Raw genomic sequence first — 21528 nt, forward strand, 5'->3', positions numbered from 1 at the left:
TTAAACTCTCTGCTTGGAGAAGGGAAATGGAAAGGATGTTTCCACACAGGAGAAAAAGATAAGGAGACAAGGGGTCCCCCTGCCTCATTCCTTGTGCAGGTATGGAGGGTGTTGTCAGGTTCCCATTTACAAGGAAAGTATAGGACACTGAGGACACACATTCCATAATCCAATTAATCCATTTTGAGTCAAACTTCATAACAAATAGCACTACTTTTAGAAAATTCCAATTTACCCTATCATAGGCTTTACTCATGTCTATCTTTAAGGCACCAAAATTGAATTTTTTTTCCTTTCTTTTTCCTAAGGACATTCAAAATTTCATGAGCTAAGAGAATATTATCCAAAATATTTCTTCCTTGAATGAAAGCATTTTGATAGGGTGTTATTAGGCTATTCATGATAGGCTTTAGTCTATTAACTAGAAGTTTAGATATGACTTTATAAACCACATTGCAAACACTAATAGGCCTGAAATGTGTAACCTTATCAGGATAGGCAACTTTGGGGATAAGTGTAATGAAAGTATGGTTAAGGGGTTTGAATAGAGAACCTGAATGGAAGAAGATGTGGACAGTGTTAATGACATCAGCCTTGACAGTGTTCCAGAATTCCTCAAAGAAAAAAGCTGGAATGCCATCAGGTCCAGGGGCCTTATGAGGCCCTAATTGGAAAACTGTCTCCTCAATTTCTACATTAGATTTTGGCCTATTAAGCATGCTGCATTGTTGCTCATATAAGACAAGAATAGGTAAGGTCTCAAGTACTTGGATGGTATCATCTACACTGGTATTGTTATGGTTCTCATAACTTTTCATGAAATGAGAAGTGAGTATGCTTTCAGTCTCCTCTTGCATATCAGTAAGAAGGCCTTGATCATTCTTTATTTGTAAGATTCTACTCCTAGCCCTTCTCTATTTGACCACAGTTTGAAAAAAATCTAGTATTCCTATCCCCTTGTAGAATCCACTTGGTCCTTGCCTTTGAGCCCACGTCAATTCCACCTTGTCTTGCAACACCTCAATCTCCTCTCTAAGATTTTCTCCTTCTGAACATCATCCCTAGATTTGATTGAATTCTGAAGTTGTTGTAAAGCAGCTTGTTTCACTTCAAAGCTATCCTTTTCACGTTTGAATCATTTCTCTGCACCTAGGGTGGGTAAGCCACATTTGTTCAAATCTAAAGGGTCTTTTCCTGAAAGGGCCTTGAACTTCCAGATCTATAATGATTAGTTTGTTTCTACTTAACCTTATTATAGTTTTTTTAAAAAAATTATTTTATAACTTTGCTAACATAGTTAGTGAGAATTTATGTAAAGCAAATTATAACAAGTTTCAATTCCTTATTTATTTTTATTGAATTTTCTTTAATCTAATGACATAAACTTCACTAAGGGTACGTTTGATACACTGAATGTAGATTACATTAGGAATAGTAATCTTTATTTTTGGGAATAGAAGACATTGTAATGGAATAACTATTAATATTCATAAGTTTGGTTGTTACATATGGAAAGCTTGCAAAAGATGATGTATAAGGAAACTTTATATTTTTGGAAATATATTAATTTTAAAACCTATTATATGCACTAAGAAATAACTATTACGTCCATTTTAGAAAGGAATAGCTATTCTTCAATTTAAATAATAGTTATTCCAATGTAATAACTAATCCATATAATAAAGATGCAACTAAATGACCGAATTGATATTACATATGAATAACTATTTCATTACAGGAGTTATTACAACATACCAAACGTATCATAAAGAAATATATTATGTAAAAATTCACTATTTACAAAAATATATATTAAATATGTCAAATTTTATTTTTAAATAAAATTTATATAATATGGCTTTAGACTTTTAGTGATAATTATTTTACATAATGAGATATTATTTTCTTTACAAAACTCTTTTAATTATTTGGGCTGAACAAATATCATTCCACACTTAACCAATATGATGATTATGTCTTTCCAAATAAAATTTAAAATGCTAGTTATTATTAGACCATTAGCATCAGGTGTGCCAAATGTCAAATATTTGCCATAGATGAACAATGCAATCTCAAATTTGGAAGTGTACGAGCTCAAATGGTAAAACTTTTATAGTTTTTATATTCTCTTTTCTCTCTCCTCTCTCATCACTCGTCAAATTTCTTCCTTTCCCGTTCTCTCTCAACCTCGCCTCTCTTCTTCTCTCACTCTCGTTGCTTTTCCTCTCTTCCTCTTAGCCTCGTCAAGCTGTTGCTTCACTTGCCAATCTCTCTCTTGTATTGGTCTTTTTTTTTTTTTTTTTTTTTTTTTTTTTTTTTTTTTTTTTTTTTCTACTGTTATTTGATGGGTGGGTTCAGATGGTGATGGACAGATCAGTGATGAGTGGGTTCCGATGTGTTGGTTAGGTTGTGGGTGGGTTCCGATGGGAAAATTCAGATGGTGGGTGGGTTAGCCTATGAATGGGTTCTGATGGATGGGTCGGTGGTGGGTGGGTGGGTTGGGTGACGACAGTGGGTTGGTATGTGGGATGCTATTTAGAAAAATATGTCAAAGATTCTTTTTAAAAAGAACCCAGTAAAATTTTAGATATCATAACACACACATAAACAATGGTAACTCCAAATTGGTGCACCGACATTGATTAATACTTAAGTATTTTGTTCTTTGGGCCAAACTGAAATAGCCTTTAGCGTGGTATAAGAAATTTTGGGAAAAAAAACATCCCACTTTTTTCATTTGGTTTTGGCTGTTTGTTTCACATTTTTTTTTTTTTTTCACACTAAAATATTTGTATATCCAATTCTGTTTTTCCTCCTCACTAGTCTCAGCATCTCTCTTCCTCGAGTCTGATAAGGAATGATTTTTTTATAAAAATTCACTATTTAGAAAAATATATATTAAATATGTCAAAGATTCTTTTTAAATAAACATTGTATGAAGTTATTTATTATTTGACTTATAATTTTTTAAAATATTTTGCATTTTTATTTATGTTAAAAAGAAAATAAAAAGAATACAATATTCAAGTTTTTAATTATTTATTTATGGTGAAAAGCACATTTTAGTCTCTACATTTTCAAGCAATTCCCATTTTAGTCCCTACAATTTATTTTTACTGCTTTTAGTCCCTATCCTGAAAAACGCGTCCCATTTTGGTCCTTGCCGTTACACCGGAAATGGAGAAAGCTGATATGGCAAACGGCAGAAATAAATAATACTAAATTAATATCCACGTGGCCTAAATTAATAATAAAAAATATTTTTTGGTATTAAAAAATTCCACGTCAGCATCTAAATTATAAAAATTAATTTATTAATTTTAACTAAATAAAAAATTTAAAACAAAATTAAAAACTAAAAATCATATGAATTGAGATCTAAGTGTGTCTTGATCAAGAACAACAAGAACACAAACCCAGATCCAAGAACACAAACCCAAAAATTAAAAAAAAAAAAAAAAAAAAAAAACCCAGATTCACTCACCACTATCCCCCAATACCTCTCCAATCATGATGATCATCGTGCCGACCTTGAATCTCTCCGCGAGTCCCATCTCAACCTCCAATCAAAGTCGGTGGAGACTGAACAAGCCCTAACTCTCGTCCGGCAAGAAAGAGACGACATTGTGGATCACAACTCCGATTTGACGAAACTCGTCGCCGAACTCTTGAGGGAGCGAGACTCTTTGAAGGAAAAAATAGATGAGCTCGAAGCTTTGTTGAAGGAAAAAAAGGATGACTTCGCAAAAAAGCTCAACAAGGAACTGAGGAAAGCAGAGGAGTTCAAGAATGAAGTTGAGGTTTCTAGAGAAAGAGTTAAGGAACTGGAAATTGAAATTGAGAAGAGAAACAATTACTTGTCAAAGAGCTTGTATTTGTTCTGGTTAGCAAAGGATGGTTTAGTCAAGATAATCGAGAGCATAGACGAAGAAAAGGTCGAAGAAAAGCGTGAATTAGCTACTGTTGTTGGATCTGAGTTGGTGTTCTTGTTGTTCTTGTTCAAGACACACTTAGATCTCAATTCATATGATTTTTAGTTTTTAATTCTATTTTTAATTTTTTTATTTAGTTAAAATTAATAAATTAATTTTTTTTTAATCTAGATGCTAGCGTGCCTTTTTTAATGCCAAAAAACATTTTTTATTATTAATTTAAGCCAAGTGGATATTAATTTAGTATTATTTATTCATGCCGTTTGCCACGTCAGCTTTCTCCTTTTCTGATGTAACGGTAAGGACCAAAACAAGAAGCTTTTTTCAAGATAGGGACTAAAAACGGTAAAAAAAAAATGTAGGGACTAAAATAGGAATCGCCTGAAAATGTAGGGACTAAAAGGTGCTTTTCGCCTTTATTTATTTGATAAATTTGGCTATCCAACCATGGTGGATGGGGTTTGGCCCATTAACCCATGGGCCAAGGGTCTTTCGGAGAGTGATGAAGGTTCCACCTTGACAGACCAAACATAGATCCAACCACTTTTATTGGTGCACTAACATTTATTATTATTATTATTATTATTATTATTATTAGTATGTCACCTAATCCATCAAGGTAATGGTGTTTTGTTCGGTTACAACCTGATGTCCATGAACTTTTCTATTTAATGCTTCCAAAAGCATTAAGCCGTAAACAAAGATATCTCTATAGCAAATTTAATCCGATTGTAGCTACTTTCTCTCCCTTCAAATCTTCTTTTCTCAAAAACAACAGTGACATCCCCCACCAATGGAGTCTAAATCCAAGAAAACAAGGATGAAAACAAGGACAACAAAGAATATTTCAAACACCAAGGTTCTCAGACCCGGACCGGACCGTATAGTCCGGCCCGGTTAACCGTGAACCCCTCGTCATTCCAGTTCTTTTAGCTTTAAGAACCTCTTTATGTGAAAAATGCATGAAACCGCATGAACCACGGTCAAACCGTATGGTTTTGAGAACTGTGGCCGGTTTTAGAGGTTCGCACGGTTCCATCTTTTTACAATATTTGACCGGAAAACAGATCTCAGTCCATAAAGAATTTGAATATAAAAAAACAAATTGCGAGAGAGAAAAAGAAAACAGAGAACCAAGTTGGTGAGGTTGTTAACATCACTGTTAATTTTCTGGTAGTATATCTTTCTGATCATCCCTGCCTCCTATTTTCTTCTTCTCCTTCTTGTCAACACTTCGCCCAGCAAGCAGCAACTATAAACTCATCTCCTCATATTGGCTCTTGTTTCTTGTTTTTGAGTAGTGCACTAATAACTTGTATAGTTGTATTCTTGTTTTTATCAAGTGTTCCTACTGTTTTGCTTGACAAAACCACTACCACATGACCTCATGAAGCTCAATAGATTAATAGTGAGATTTAACCATTCACTTGTTTTTAACTTTTGTCATCCGCCAATATTGATGTCCTTTTAAACAATAGGTGTTCCTTTTTTTTTCTTTTTTTCTTTTTTAATGTTATTTAAGTTCAGCTTCCTTCTAAAGTTATAATTCTTATATTACAATTATTATTATTATCATCATCATCATCATCATCATCATCACAAGTTTAACTAATCAACATAAAAATAAGTAAAGAAATATTATATATATGTTTGCTTAAGCTTTGATATTTTTTGTTTGCCTTGTCAAAATTATGATATGAAAAATATAAAGATACATCTTTCATTTAATTGGACTATTTTAGTTAATTTTTCTATTTGTACTAATTAAAAGTATTTATTTATATTTTAAATAATTAATAAATTAATTATGACGTCATCACAGTTCGACTACGGTTCGATCTCGGTCCGACCTCAAAAACCTTGAACCTCTTCTATTTACGGTTCGTTGAACGGTCTAGGTTTGAAAACCATAACACCACCACCCATATGGTTAACATCGATGACAGGCTTAGCAATTTGCTGCAAGATATTCTTCACTACATCCTCTCCTTCCTTGAAAACAGAGACGTCATATTACTAAGCCAATTGTCAAGAAGATGGAGAAGCGTTTGGAAATCGATGCCTTACTTGAATTTCGACCAAACCCCATTTGAATCAAAAGACAGGTTCATCAGATTCGCATGGTCGGTGCTAAGTTTGCGAGATGGGTTCGATATTAAACGTTTTCATTTCTCATGTCATGGAATTCATAAACATATACTTAAATCACTACTCTTGGTGGTCAAGAATCGTGGGGTCGTCATGCTTGATCTTGATATTATTAGTTTTAAGTCTTTTGACAATGGCAAGGCAATTGAATTGTTGAGTTGTTTTGCTGATTGTAGGCCTTTACCTGAAACTTTACATTGGTTGACTCGGGCATAAGTTATCTTGATTCAATGAGTTTAGCCATGGTGAGAACCCTACATCTTGAAAACTCAAAACTATGTGGGAAAACTTTTGGTGTAATTGAAAACTTGTTGTTGAAAAGTTGCTATATGCGTTGTCGACAATTCGATGTTATTGACATCGAAGCCGCTAATCTTAAGAATCTGAAGTTTTTGAACACCACCCACAAGCGTTCATTTTGAGGCGAGCTCAAGATTTCTACCCCAAATCTTTTGTGCTTATCTTATCGTGGTCCTATTTGAAAGGATACTCTTTGCAGAATTTGTCATCATTGAACAAAGCTTTAACTCACTTCACCAATAGAGTTAAATATGAAGAGGATGGTTGTCTTGGAAAAAATTGGCAAATGCCCTTTTTGCGCAAAAAAATCAGCATTCTGCCCTCTTTCCCAAACTAATTAGGGCAATGCCCCTCTTTTGTAACAAGATAATACGAAAGTGGAGATTCATTGAAGAACTCGATTATATTATAGTCGAGTTAGCTTTAGCTTTATGCCACGTTGGCAAAGTAGACGTGGCCTTTTCCAATTAAAAAATGGTCATTTATAAACGCATAACTCGATAAGTAGAAAATCAAGTTTGCTTTACATTTTCAAACCCAATGTCTCACAACTTCTGTTCACTCTTTACTTGTTCACTCTCCCTTGCTCTCTGCCATCACTCTCCCTCTACACTCTCCCTGTACACTTTCCCTCGCTCTCTGCGATCACGCTTCCTAACTCTCCCCTACCCTCCATCAGTCTCCCTCACCCTTTTCGATTAGTCGCCGTTGTCAATACCCTGGTGCTTTGCCATACCCTTTTCGAACCCTCACTGTACCCGCCGCTGTTGATTACAGGTACATTGCTCTGCCATTGATTACTATTTTGTGCTGCATTTGTTTTGTGGGAAATGGATGATTATTAGAGGGGGGTCTCGCATTACCAAAATCTTCAATTTTTTTCATTTGTTTTATGGGTATGACATAGGTTCAGATTTTGTGTAGGGAAGAAAAGATGATAATAAGTGCTAGTTAAATTTTTTACTATTTGAAAATGGGTTGTTTGACAAATTTCTATTTCATATTGCCAAAACAAATGGCTACTGTGGAAGGAGCAAAATAGCTGTATTTTTGAAGATACAAACTGATTAAAGACTCAGTTGGAATCATTGTTGATTAGAACTTTGGTTGATTGGTCTTGTGCCTGGGGTGCTTACAAATAGCAACCCCCTTCTAGATTTCACATAATCACTTAGCTTTGTGCATAATTCTTTTAGGTTATGGTGTGCTTATCATCATGAACATGAAGTAACCTGTTCTATTAATAAATTACCACTATTTATCATAAGACAAATGAACATGAAGTAAGCTGTTCTATTAATAAAATTTATTTATTAATATATGAAAGTATAGTTTATATAAAGATTTTCCATTTTTGCGATAGGTGTGGGCATTGAACTTCATGTTGATATCGTTTCCTGATTTCATTTATTGTAGAATTTCTATTTGCTGCAAACAGTATGAGTGTATGCACTGACATTGAAAATAGAGACTAAATGCACATCAAAGTTTGTAACTTTTGTTTTATGATTATTAATCTTCAATTGTTCATATTAATCTTCAATGTTTTTCATTTGTTTTATGATTATCAGAGGGAGATTAATCTATCTTTGTCTTTCATTCTCTCTAAGAATGTGTGAGTTATAATATGTTGACTGTTACTTCAATCTATCTTTGTTTTTTTCATTTGTTTTATGTTGACTGTGAATCATATACTTTTTATCTTTTTGTTAAATGTTGGTTCTCAAATCTTCCATCATTCATTTGAATCTTGAACCAAATGAGAAAATCTCTTTTAAAATAGTAAGACAATTGGGGGATAAGATGTCCCAATGACTTTACTTTTGTTTGGTACCTTTTTGTTTGTTTCTGTTAATGTTAATTGAATTTCTTTTGTATTAATTCATCAGTGTGCTCCCCTACAAATTAAGATTAATCTTTCAAGTATGCTTTCTTTATTGCTAAAACCAAACAATTTTCACGGTTTTGTTAGTGTTTTGGAATTCTGTACCTTCTTGTTTTATGTTCCGTTTATGGAGAGAGAGAGAGAGAGAGAGAGAGAGAGGAATAGAAGGATATTTTGAATGCCAAGAGTTTTCCATGTAGAGTCTTAAATTTCAATTAATAGGGTTGTTGTATTATTGGATGTTATTGAATGCGCCTAGACCTCCAAAGCTTTCTGTTCTCATAGTATTTGCAATTTGTAGTTTGTACTAGAAAATTAGGGTATACATCCTATATACTTCATTGGATTTTGTTGTACTTGGTCTTTATTTGATGAAATTTAAGCCTTATGTTCTAATGTAGAATCCTGACTATTGCTTATAGCTAATATTGGACCTGGGTATAGTTTGGAGTCTGATAAAGTCATACTCATATAAATGGATCTAAAACTAACTCTTAAAATTTGAAAATGACTCACCAAGCAGGAAATTGAGTAGAATTAACTCCTAAAATGTTGAAAATAGACCTAACAAGCAGGGAAGTGGGCTAACTGAGTCATGGTATGCTTACATATCTAGTGAGTAAAAATGTAGAATAATTAGTATAGGTTTCTAGATATTAGTGGTCCATTGTAAACGGGCAATTGCATAGGACATAAAACGGGGAGCTGTCAAGGATGACCTTATAGAGAGTGTTACTTTGTTGAAAAGACTAAGTTTGATTGAACAGTTCTAAGAACAGAATACCTAAACATTGAGTTGTTGCAATTTATATTTACTATGTCACTGCATTGGTCAAAAGCCATAGAGTTGAATTTAAATGTCCTTGGGAGAAGATCACATATTGTGTGTTGCATGGTTAAATTTAATTGGAAACCTAATATGTAGCTCCTAATAATTGTAATTGATATTTTCCCTATTAAAATCACTCTCAAAGACATCATAAACCAAAAAGAACTATCACATTTAAATATTGCTCAGATGTTGAACATCTAGGTATCAATCAAGTTTCTAGCACATTAATTAGTCATTTGTTTGTTTTTTTACTTCAATTACAGATAATAGAAAAAGAAAAAGTGTTTTTATGTAAAATTATGGCAAGTTCTTATTTTATTTATTTAAGCTTTAATTTGATTGCTTTTGGGTTGCATGTTAAGTAAGGGCAAGAAGTGATGTTGACAATCTTGTTGGGATCATAATATGTTTTACTGTATCCATACTTTTATTTTATATTAATTGTGGTTCACTTGTCAGATAATTGTTAACAATCTATTTGCTGCCATGTCAGATATGCAAGCACTAGATAGAGTATAGCCTGGACCTGACGATCAGACCCAGTTGACCCGACAATTGGATCATAGGTCAACTCCGCTTTGGAGGCGCACCGCTAACGAGGTATGTAGTTGTATTATTAATACATGCTTGTTTTATAATTACCTCATGTGCACTGCCTAACACAATGCTTGTCCGTGTGCAGGAGGTGCCTAGCATCATAAAGGTTCAACGCCGTAAATGTGTATTACTGCAGGGTGGGCTAGACCCATGTATCATGCAATGCATAGATGTAGCAAGTTTGACCGGGTTATTCATGGTTCCTAATATGGAGGTTGACCATGCCTTGATCAAGGCCTTGGTTGAGTAGTGGCATCCGGAGACGCACACGTTCCACTTACTCCATGGGGAAATGGGTATCACCTTGCAAGATATAGAGGTGATGCTGGGGATTCCGGTGGATGGGTTGCCTGTCACTGGGAGGACAGACCAGCAATGGAATGTGGTGTGTCGAGACTTGTTGGGCCATGAACCTCTGCTCGTGATACCGAACTTGAACAAGTCTACCCTTGCTGGGGTGAGGATAAAATACAAGTAGCTTAATGCACAGTTTGCTGCTCCCCCAGCTGTGGACGCTGGTGATGAAGTCATGCAACAACAAGAGCGCTACCACCTACTTGTATGGATGGGGGCCTTGTTGTTCATGGACAAGTCGGCGGACCGGGTCTCACTATTAACTCTGCAATTCTTCAACCCAATCAGCAATGTGAGACGGTACAACTGGGCTAGTGTAGCATTGACCTGGCTCTATAGGCAACTTTGTAGTGCATTGAAGAAGGATGCGATGCAGATTGGAGGAGCACTCTTGTTGGTGCAGCTATGGGCCTGTTTAAGGTTCCCATGAATATGCTCTATTACGAGGCCGCCTCTACTGCCAGTGCACTCAGGGCCCCTTGCCATTAGGTATGTTCATTGAGTTCTCGTTATTCAAGCTAAGTGTCTCTTAGGAATAATTATTTATGTGAAATAGTATATTAGATTTTATTTGTCTCTTTGACATAATTAAAAATATGTCAAACTAACAAACAAAAGAAACTTATCAATGCTTAGTATATGGATGTGAAATATAAAGCAAAGTTTGTTAAATGTAAAGTTCAATAGCGAGCATTTGTCGAAACCCCATGTTTGCTAGGTGGAGGGGGCCAAAGATCACCGCAGAGCATGCCACACACGTCCTTGCTGCATACCGGATGTCGCTGGCTACATTACGGGCAGAGCAGGTATTCGGTTAATTTACGTCCTCAATTTGAGGTTTTTATTTTCGTTTCCCTCAATTGCATGACCACGTTTTTATTTTTAATTTTTTTTGAATTCTTGGATTGTTGTAGGAATGAGTTGATTCAAGAATATTGGTTCCTTTCTAGGTTGGTTATGCTTTTATTGAAGCCTTCTAGTTTATTTAGGATCTATGCTTGGTATTGATGCTTCGTTAGCTTAATTTGAATCATGGTGCTGATTGTCATCAAGTTTTGTATTGGTGAATGCTGCCTTTAAATTCTACTCCTACACCCTAAATTACCTATTAACAATAGACAAAAAAAAAAGGGGGGGAAGGAATTGACTATGGTGATTCAAGACTCTTATCCCCGATTAAGGAGTTGTATTGATGCAGAATACTGTTGTAGTGTTATGTTAAGAAGCTTAATACTTAAGATTAATATTAACTAGTCGCTAACCCGTGCTATGCACGGGAAAGCTATTAAGGGCTCGTTTGGATACAGCTGAAAACTAAAAACTGAAAACACTGTAGCAAAATAATTTTTATATGTGTGTATAGTACTGTGGGACCCATTTTTAATGAAAAAGTTGCTGAAAAGTAAAGTTTATGGGTCCCGTGAACAGTGCACACGTGCATTGTTCAGAGAGAAAAGTCAACAATCACGACTTAAAAAAAAAAAATGCAAAACGTGGACGTGAGAAGCGCAAAACGTGCTTCCTAAACGCACGCTAAATATGAGTTAGAAGATTATTCTAATCACGCACACAATCCTCTTTTTCTTCCCCAATTTTCATACACTACTAACTCTATCTTAGGCTTGAACTCAATATAATTTCATTTAGTTTTGTGTTGCGTAGGATTAAATGTGTTTTGTTTCCTATGTTGGGACTCCTTTGTTACTGTTACTGTGTATTTCTAAGTTCTAATAGTTACATTGTTGTATTTCTTATATATCTCTCTAACTTTATCCATAACATGTACCACAAACTATATGATACATGAGAAAGAAATATAATTCATTGACCAAACATCCATTCAGCAAAAAGGAAAGACCAAACAAACACCTAATTAACCATGGCAGAAGTTGGTAAGGCATTTACGACAGAATGTGACTTGTGAATCATCTAAGAAAACCTAAGACTTTACAAACGTAGTCATAGTACGATACAATGGGCATTCATATTTGCTACCAACTACTAATTAATTATTACAGTATGTCAATGAGTATTTCAACACTACCTACAGTAGCAACACTTGATTGATGCAGCCATAATGCTCCACTACCTCATCATTCTTTGCAATTTAGAACATGCAAATTATGAGTGGAACACACTATGAAGGTCAGAATTATAAGCCTACAAGTATATTAAAAACAATTAGACCTATTAGTGGTAATTTGAACTCTAGTAGAATAACCTACTACTAATTTTAGGAAATTGAATCCTGGAAGGCATTTTCTAAATCTATTTGTGTTGACTGATCATTGTACTTTGGTTTCTTGATGTTTTTGCCTTTTTTGTACATTCCCTATGTACTGGGCGGAGTGTTAATGAAGTTTTTATGTTACTTATCAAAAAAAAAATAATAATAATAAGTTTATAAAAATAAAAAATAAAATAAAATAGGGGGCACAAAAAAGAAAAAGAAAAAGAAAAAAAAAAGCAATTTTGAAATTAGAAGGAAAAGTTTCATGTACCTAGCATATGTTCATGTTGTCTTTCCCACATTGGCTCCTGCATTTGTACATCCTTGAACTCACTCTAAGTTGAAACCCCTAAGCGTTCCTAACCAAAAAGAATATATTTTTTTACAAAATATTCAGTAAAATTGTTAACAAAGTTGGAGTACAATCACCAATCCAAAAGAAGGTTCAAGTTTTGTACTCTTCTTGGCAGTAAAATACATAATTACATGGTTAGATTCAATATAACAGATGTTGTCACAGCAAATTTCATAGCAAAAGCTCATTCTTGCATCATGTTTCAACTCATTCAAAGTTCAATGCTAACTTAAACCAATTACAACAAAACTTAAATCTCACCATAAAACCATAATAGAACCAACCAAAAAAAAAAAAAAAAAACTGAAAACCCTAGTCTCTGATGGTGTCACTTAGCTTTGAATGTTATGCATATGAACATGGGGTTGAAATTGGAATGTGGATCTCGGTTAACCTAGATCTTTTACTGTACATTGTGCAATTTAATGTCTGGATTGTACATTGTTTTTTGTACAATGGCATTAACATGACCAACACCGCGATGCACATGGGGCTGAATGCTAGTCATTGTTTTAATTGCTTGTTGACTTCATTTTGTTAATATTTTGAACACAATGTTGCTGTTATTTTACTTTCTGCCCAATAATCTGTGAAGATTTTGTGTGCAAATAGAAGCAAGAAATTCCATGCTTTCCATATTACATATCACAAACATAATCTTAAATTAGCATGATGTCTCACTATCACAAACATAATCCAATTATGCAGATTGTATGGGAGTCGTACACGCATACGTTGGGATCCCTGCCTGCGTATAGCACCGCCGGGCAGCGTATTTGGAGGGCCAAGGTGCCATTGATCTACTTTTGGATAGTGGAAGGGCATCATCCCGAGCGGGTCTTCCGTTAATTTGGGATGAAGCTACTAGTTCCACTTGTCGTGGATACGTCGACTTACCTTTACAAAATATCCCTCGAAGGTAAATGGAAGAAGGACTGGGAGGCAGAACATGCTGTCCATATTCAGCAATGGGCCAACCGAGGGCATAAAGTTCGCACTGCCCCTTTCCTGGATGGCGATGATACGTACCTCGTTCAGTACATGAAGTGGTACAATCGTAGCACAAGGCAGTACATAACACCAGAGTTTGCATACTGGGAACTCATGGTGAGGCAACAATTTCTTCCCCTTTGTTGAAACCATTGTTCGATAAAATATCTTCAGTAGGTTTATCATGCATGCAAAACTCCACAATAATTATTGTCGTTACATCTCTATGAGTTTATCTTTCATTATATTTTAAAGTCAAAAAATATTGTGATTTAAGTTCTTCATAAATAAGTGAATTTGTCTTAATCAAATTTGTTTGTGTGAGGAATGGTTAATTGGCAATGACAAGAAAGACCAAACCTTTGTCCATATAATTACATTCAAATTTTAAAAAGGGTGGGCTGGGTTTTATTCTTTTATTTATTATTATTATTTTCTTTGTTTTTGGTTGGCTTGTAATTTCAAATGGACGGTGCAACTCTTTTTAGTAGTGATAATTAGACATTTCTGATAGTTTACAGTCACATTAGATAGCCTTACCTCCAGGACTGAAAGCTAATTACATATTTTATGATAGATATTACCTATATAGTGCATAACTATTTTATGGTTGTTCTCAATTTAAGGACTAAAATTTCTCAAGAAACACTGTGAAGTCGTAGTGAACTTGGAGGTTTTTGTTTTGGTATTTTCATAATTTACTGGTGCTGTAGAATCTGTCGAAAATAAATATAGTTTTGAATGTTCTTTTTGATGTTGTTATTTTCACTACTAGGCCTAATTGTTTTATTATGCACATTTGAGTGAAAGTTGTCATTTATACTCTTTTATTTGTAAAATAATGAAAATCTTATTTTTCCCTCATCTTTGCTTTGGAGCCAAACTCAAAGGTGCTACTTTTATGTTCTAAATTTAAGATCATATGCTCCTGTAAATATGGTTTACAAAGCGTTACCTTAGGTGGATAGGTAGGTTGTTCTGTATCTTGATATACCTGGTCCTTGGACCTAGTACAATAGTTCAATTGTTTTTAGTCTGCCTTCAATTAAACCTATTGCAATAGTATGTTTTCCATGAACCTGTTAATTGCAAAAAGAGTAACTGAAAAATATTTTTTTAAGACTTGATAATTTGTGCAAATGCTTCGGAAAACATTAGAGAAAGCTGGTTGATTGACCACTCTAGTGCACTATTACCTTATATATTTCTCCCTGACTTAACAAGCATGGCCCAATATTTTTAATCAATTGCCACATGTGTAAGTTTCTTCATAGGGTACTCTTCATCTGCAGCATTGCCTTATGCCTTAAATTAACGACATAGTCTCAAAAATTACCATTTATGACGCCTTTTTTTTGCAGGTTCGAACGATGCTTAGGTCTCTACAGAGGTGTGACGAAGGTTTTGACATGCACAATGACCTTAAGCAGACACTAGAATATGTTGATGAGCGTGTCGCGGTGGGTGAAGTGGTGGGTCTCGAGGGGGTGGATGTTGTAGAGGTGGTCAAGCTAGTCGCGGCTGTACGACTGAGCTGGATCCCATCTACGAGGAAGGGGATGACTCAGGTACAGAAGAGTCATGGCTTGGCACTGATTGGGTACTATCTGACGACGGCAGCAGGACATCGTGATGCACGTCTGATGTTGGTACTGGGCCATCCCACACCGCCAGTTATGAGGACACTGTTCCAGCCCAGACTACATCCCATGGTGCTAGCACGGACTATGAGGACCCTCCCCGTATGTCACCCCCAGTTTTCAGTGTATCTGCCCATGATGGTGGATGCATACTTGTCCCCACACCAGGCATGCCCACCCCACCTCTAATGCATGTGGAGCCCACCATGGCAACTTCATCTCCAAGCCCCCACGAAGAGGCTATACTGATTGAGCAGATACCAAGTGAGGACATTGAGCTGGTGGAGGGTTTGCGGAGATCGTGATGCCCTCCTGCGCATGCTCTTGATTGCTGAACCGGTGATGGTATGTACTTCGTCTACACTTCCCATCTTCTTGAGCTACTTATACTGTGCATTTGATTGAATATGTTAATTTAATTATGTTGTTGTGTCTGATGAAACAGGTAAGATTAGACCTGTGAGGGCATATGGGTGGAAACAAAAAGATCATTAAATGCCTTAGTGTGTGTGAAAGTTCAAAAACGTGTATAAACACCCTTGAACGTTTAGACCCCCAATTTACAAATTAACCAATTCAAGCTTTATGTCAAACAACTAGTGTGCGGAAAATGAACATAGGCTATAAACAGAATTGGAAAACAATCTAAGCCAATTATAAATCACATCCACAGCAGAAAATAAAAGGCAAAGATAAAGGGAAGAGAGATGCAAACACAAGGACAACACACGATGTGTTATCGAAGAGGAAACCGAAGCCCTCGGCGTAAAACCTCTCCGCCGCCCTCCAAGCGGTCAATAATCCACTAGAAAATGTAGTTGGGATACATGAACAGCAATAGACCCTCCAAGCCTAATCTACCCGATGTACCTAAGCCCTCCAAGCTTCTTGCTCCAACGAGGTTGCGCCGAACCTTTTTCTTTTCTAGCTTACTGGATTCCGCTACTAAACCATAGCATCCGCCACTAAACCATAGCATCCGCCATCTTTGGCATCTTCCAATGTTTCCCAAAACTCCAAGAACACTCAACACTCTAAATGGGTGTGGGTAGTGTTTGGATAGAAATCTCCTCTCAATAGGTATGACAATGAGAGAGGGAATGAGAAGAGACTACAAAGATTTCTCTCTAGGAATGAGTAGCTCTCTCTAATTGGGTGGGTGTTTTGAAGAAACCTCTCTTAGGGTTTTTCTTTCTGAATGGCCACCCATATCTTGTGGGAATGAGGGGTATTTATACTGGTGTGAGAATGGAATACGAAGAGCCAGTTTTTCCAAAAACAGGGCTGGCTGGCGACTTGACCTCGCGACTTGACTGAGTCACGAGTTTAAGTCGCGAGCTAACTTAATGGCCAATCTGGATTTTTGTCGTGTAGTGCTCCAGGTGGCGTGACTGTTTAGCTCCCCTGCATGCTCTGCACGTGAGCAACTTTTGGCGGCTTGCAAGCCGCGAGCCACCCGCGAGTCCTAACCGCGAGTCTCTGCTTCACTGCACTGTCTTGAGCATTTCTTCACACTCTCTCACACACTACCCTTACATGATTCCCACCTAAATACAAGGTTTCTAAGTGCTATATTACAAGCAAATTTGTTATGGAATAAAGCCAACACATGGTTGATTAAATTCAACCTTACAGTGTGCTTATACTTTCTGTCGATAGGTGACTGGATATTTCTGTTTCACTTTTCTTTTAAAGTTGTATCTTTTTTTTAGCACTTATATATGGTGGAAAAAATGGTATTACCTGTAAAAAGTATTTTCAATTTTTTCACAATTTATTAGAGTGAGCAGTTATAATTGGTACAATATCACTTTCTTTTGATTCCATACTAATACTATTTTTTTTGGTACCCACTAAAATACAGGAGAGAGAAAGCATATTCATTACTTCATGGGATTTGGGAGAATGTATGTTTATCATAATGCCATTATTGATCTTCTCTCTCTTTCTTTCTCAAACAAATTAAGAGAGGATGTTTGATATTTAATATGGTCAAAATTGTCTCTCTAGGACCTTGGAAAGAATGCTATGTTCGTCATTATATTCATGTACTCTCACACTCTCTCATGATCTGGGAAGAATATATGAACATTGAAGTTTGCCATTGCTTAATAAAAGCTAACAAACACACACACACAACTCACATTCTCTCATTCATTGTCTAGACAGGAAGGTGATTACAAAAAAATGGGAATAAAGGCCATATAGGCTTTAGCACACTGCCTAAACCCATATAAGTTTGTTGATATTTGAAGCCTTTGTAGGGTGCTTTTGTTTGGCAGATATACCAAAAAGAAGAAGAAGAAGAAATTGTGGTGGTATCCCTCAAAAGCTGGTGATCAAAGCTGAATATGTTCACATAATGAATGAATGGGTTTGTTTGAGAGCTTGTGAATTTCTATGCAAGGCATGGCTAAAAATGAGTTGGCTTTTCATGCTAAATATGCTCCCTTCCTTTGTGTTAATAATGCCACCTTTTGTAGGTGACTTAGCCTTCCAACCCACCCCCTATGTTTTTGGGTTGTCATGAGGGTTGCATCTATCATATATGGTTTCAAAGGTAAAATAATAGTGCTCATGAAAGTCATAATCCATATGCATCTCTTATAGTTGAATGGATTTGACAGTGGTGTTTTTTATATAATTAACTTTGTGACAATAATGGCTGCGGTAATGGGTTTATGAGGTTTAAGGCCTAAGAAGGTCCACTTAAAGTAAAATAAAGCATGATAGCACCATTGCTTATTCATGTAATTTGAATTAAAACTAAGTTCGTATGATATGAGCATGTTATTAGATAACATCTTGTATTGGGTGGATAAAAGAAGGTCATAATGGTTTCTACTTTCTAACGCTTTCTTTTCTTAGTTATAAGTGACAAAATCAAGAAATATATTTAGTGGTATTGTTACTAATTTATGGCTTTTCTTTGCAGATTCTTCATATATCAGATGTTGAAGTTATAGAGACCAAAATGATGGGAAATTATCCTATTATTATCTTCGCAGTATGCATTATGTTTTTATTTGAACTCGATAGCAAGCATGTTTGACACATTTCTTGTGGAAAGAAATTCTGATACTCATTATCTTCTTCTTAATGCAGGACAAAATTAAGGAATTTGCGTACGTGTGCTTGTGGTGGGTTCAGGGTTAGGAGAATTTGTAGGTTTTGATTTATAATTGTTGAGGAGAAGGTTGTGGGGTTCTGTTAGGAATTAAAAGATAGTTTGATGAGTTTCTTGATGGCTATTTGGTAGAAGACAAAAGAGACAATATGGATATGTTTAGGGGCTGTATAAACAGTACCCTTGAACAACTTATTAAAAAAACGAATGTAATTATTAAAAAAAATAATGTACTTATCAAAAAAAATAATGTACCCATGAACAGTACCACAATAGAAAAACAAAAGAGAGAAGAGAAAGGGAAGAAGAAAGGGAGAAGAGAACAAAGAAGAACAATAAGGTGAATGTGCCCTATACTCTATCACTCTTTTTTTTTTTTTTTCTTTTTTTTTTAATTCCAATTCCTTTCAGTATTTATGCTATATGCATATACTCTTTTTTGTACTAATGGTAGGACTTCTATTTGGGGTGAACTAAAAACCTAATAGAAGAATTAAATTTTTTCTGCTCTGAGAAATAAGCTTCATGGTTAACAAGTAGTTAGTATGTCAATATATTGTGACTTATAGGGTCTTTTGTGCATTGCTTCTGCTCTAAGAAATAAGCTCCATGGTTGCAGTATGCAAGTGGTTAGCATAGATAAGATGTGTATTGCATTCTAAAAATTTCTAGAATATAAGGGCTTGAGAACATGACAATTTCTCTACCTGGCCTAATTCTCTAAATATATGCTATTGTTTGTGTTAATAATGCCACCTTCTGTAGGTGACTTAGCCTTCGAACCCATCCCCTATGTTTTTAGGTTTTCATGAGGGTTGCATCTATCATATATGGTTTCAAAGGTAAAATAATAGTGCTCATGAAAGTTACAATCCATATGCATGTCTTATAGTTGAATAGATTTGACAATGGTGTTTTTATATAATTAACTTCATGACAATAATGGCTATGGTAATGGGTTTATGAGGTTTAAGGCATAAGAAGGTCCACTTAAAGTAAAATAAAGAATGATAGCATCATTGCTTATCCATGTCATTTGAATTAAAACTAAGTTCGTATGATATGTGCATGTTAAAATTGCAATTTCTCTAGAATATAAAATTGCAGCTTTCTAATTTTGTAGTTTTTCTTCATGTTAGTTTTCCCTCCTGTGTTTTCAATGGCTTCTCATTGCGACAACAATAATTAACACTGTTCCATACCACACTCTTACTTTGAATTGCTGTGACCTCACTTTAGGTAGCGGGAAAATATGTCTCATTAGTGCCCAATGTGCATTCAGGGTTAATTGTGTTGTGTGGCATGTGATGCATGTGATGCATTTAACAATGCATTCAAACTTACCTTGTAAGAGTAACGTGGAGGGTGAGGTCGTGGGTTCAAGACCCACCGGCGGTGTATGTAACTTCAAATCAGGAAAATAATGTGTTCAGACTTTCTCTTGTATTATTCATTATTTGTAATTTCATTGTTGATTGTTGCTCTTCATTGCTGGCTCCCGAAGCAAATAACAATTTTACTTTAACAATCTATCATCCACATGTTTTGTGAGTTACTGTACAATTAATCCTATATTATTGTTTACTGTTTCTGTTTATCACGGCTGCCCAGACTCTTAAATTGAAGAATATTTTTTTTTTAGAAATCTGTGAATGACGTGTTTCGTGAGTTATGGTACAATATAGATGAGACAAACTTCATATTGACAGAATAAGTTTGGAACTAGTTTCATCTTGAAACAGTTATGCACTGTGAGTTACACTATTAGTAGGCTTAGATGCAAAATATTGACTGAAGTAATGGAGTCCCTATCTCTGAGTAATCAAATGATGAAGCATTTATCTGTTGACTTTTTTAATTCTTCTGACTCCTTGAACCTTCTTCTATTAAAGATTTTACATCATCACTTTTCCCATGTCAAGCTCATATTACTCATTCCATTCTATAGTGGACTGCTATTAGATGTGGAAAGTCCCATAGTAGTTCATTGAATAATAAAACTAGACAATTATACTTGTGATGATAGATCACTTCCTTTTCCACAATGTACAAGTCTCCAAAATGTTCTTCTCCATCTAGAGATTGAGGGACACCTTTGTTTGGTTGTAGTCTTCCTGCCATATGATTTGCACTATATTTATATGTCACTCATAGAGATTTATTCTTTGCCTACCCATCAATGTTTGATTCCTATTAATTTGTGTTAATGTGACTTCTACTTCTTCATACCTGTTAATATGACAGTTAGTCTTTGATCCTAGATTTTGGAGTGGAGAGTCTTTGCTTGTCTTTTCTTCTTTGATATTGTACATTAATTTATTTCAGTATTTAACTGTCTATACTTTGGTGATTTATATACCACAAAGTGCTCAAATGTCTTACCTACTTCCCTCCCCCAAACCTCACAGGTGGGTGGACCCACAATATCTCATGAAAATTCATTTGTGCTAATAATTTCAGGTAATTGGGATCAATGGGAAATTTCCAAGACCAATTCTCAATGTTACTACAAATTGGAATGTTGTTGTCAATGTCAAAAATGGCCGTGACGAGCCATTTCTTCTCACAAGGTATATATATTTTTTTATAGCAAGAATAAGAAAAATAGCAAGTAGTGATTTTATTAGTGCTAATGTTGTCTAGTTTAATGCAGGAATGACATAGAACATAGGAAGAGCTATTTGCAAGATAGTGTTTTAGGTACAAATTGTCACATTCCTGCTGGTTGGAATTGGACATATCAGTTTCAGGTCAAAGATCAGATAGGGAGTTTCTTTTACTTCCCGTCCCTTAGCTTCTAGAGAGCTGCAGGTGGATATGGGGGAATCATCATAAACAACAGAGAAGTGATTCTAGTACCCTTCGGGATGCTAGATGGAGATATTACAATCTTCATTAGTGACTGGTACTCTTATAGTCATAAGGTCAGTGTAAATTTTGTTTTGCTCACTGACTCTGGTGATTGGTGAATACTAGTTACTTTTTTAGGTTTCCTAGCTATTGACCAATGCTTATTGGGAAATAGGAACTAAGGCAGGATGTTGAAAAAGGAATCAACCTTGGAGTTGCTGATGGTATCCTTATTAATGGATTGGGTCCCTATCGCTTTGATGGGGCAATTGTTCCAGATGGTACTAC

The 21528-nt window shown here is 35.5% G+C and overlaps 1 protein-coding gene across 1 annotated transcript; it reads left to right on the forward strand.

The window, feature by feature from the left end:
* Window positions 1-9986: 9986 nt before the first annotated feature.
* On the forward strand, window positions 9987-10968 carry LOC126722332 (serine/threonine-protein phosphatase 7 long form homolog). Its single transcript, XM_050425483.1, has 4 exons — window positions 9987-10079; window positions 10185-10468; window positions 10767-10854; window positions 10963-10968. The coding sequence occupies exons 1-4, from the start codon at window positions 9987-9989 to the stop codon at window positions 10966-10968; spliced, it is 471 nt and encodes a 156-aa protein (XP_050281440.1).
* The last annotated feature ends 10560 nt before the right edge of the window (window positions 10969-21528 follow it).

This window comes from Quercus robur, chromosome 4, assembly GCF_932294415.1.
Source record: "Quercus robur chromosome 4, dhQueRobu3.1, whole genome shotgun sequence".
Classification (NCBI taxonomy): Eukaryota; Viridiplantae; Streptophyta; class Magnoliopsida; order Fagales; family Fagaceae; genus Quercus; species Quercus robur.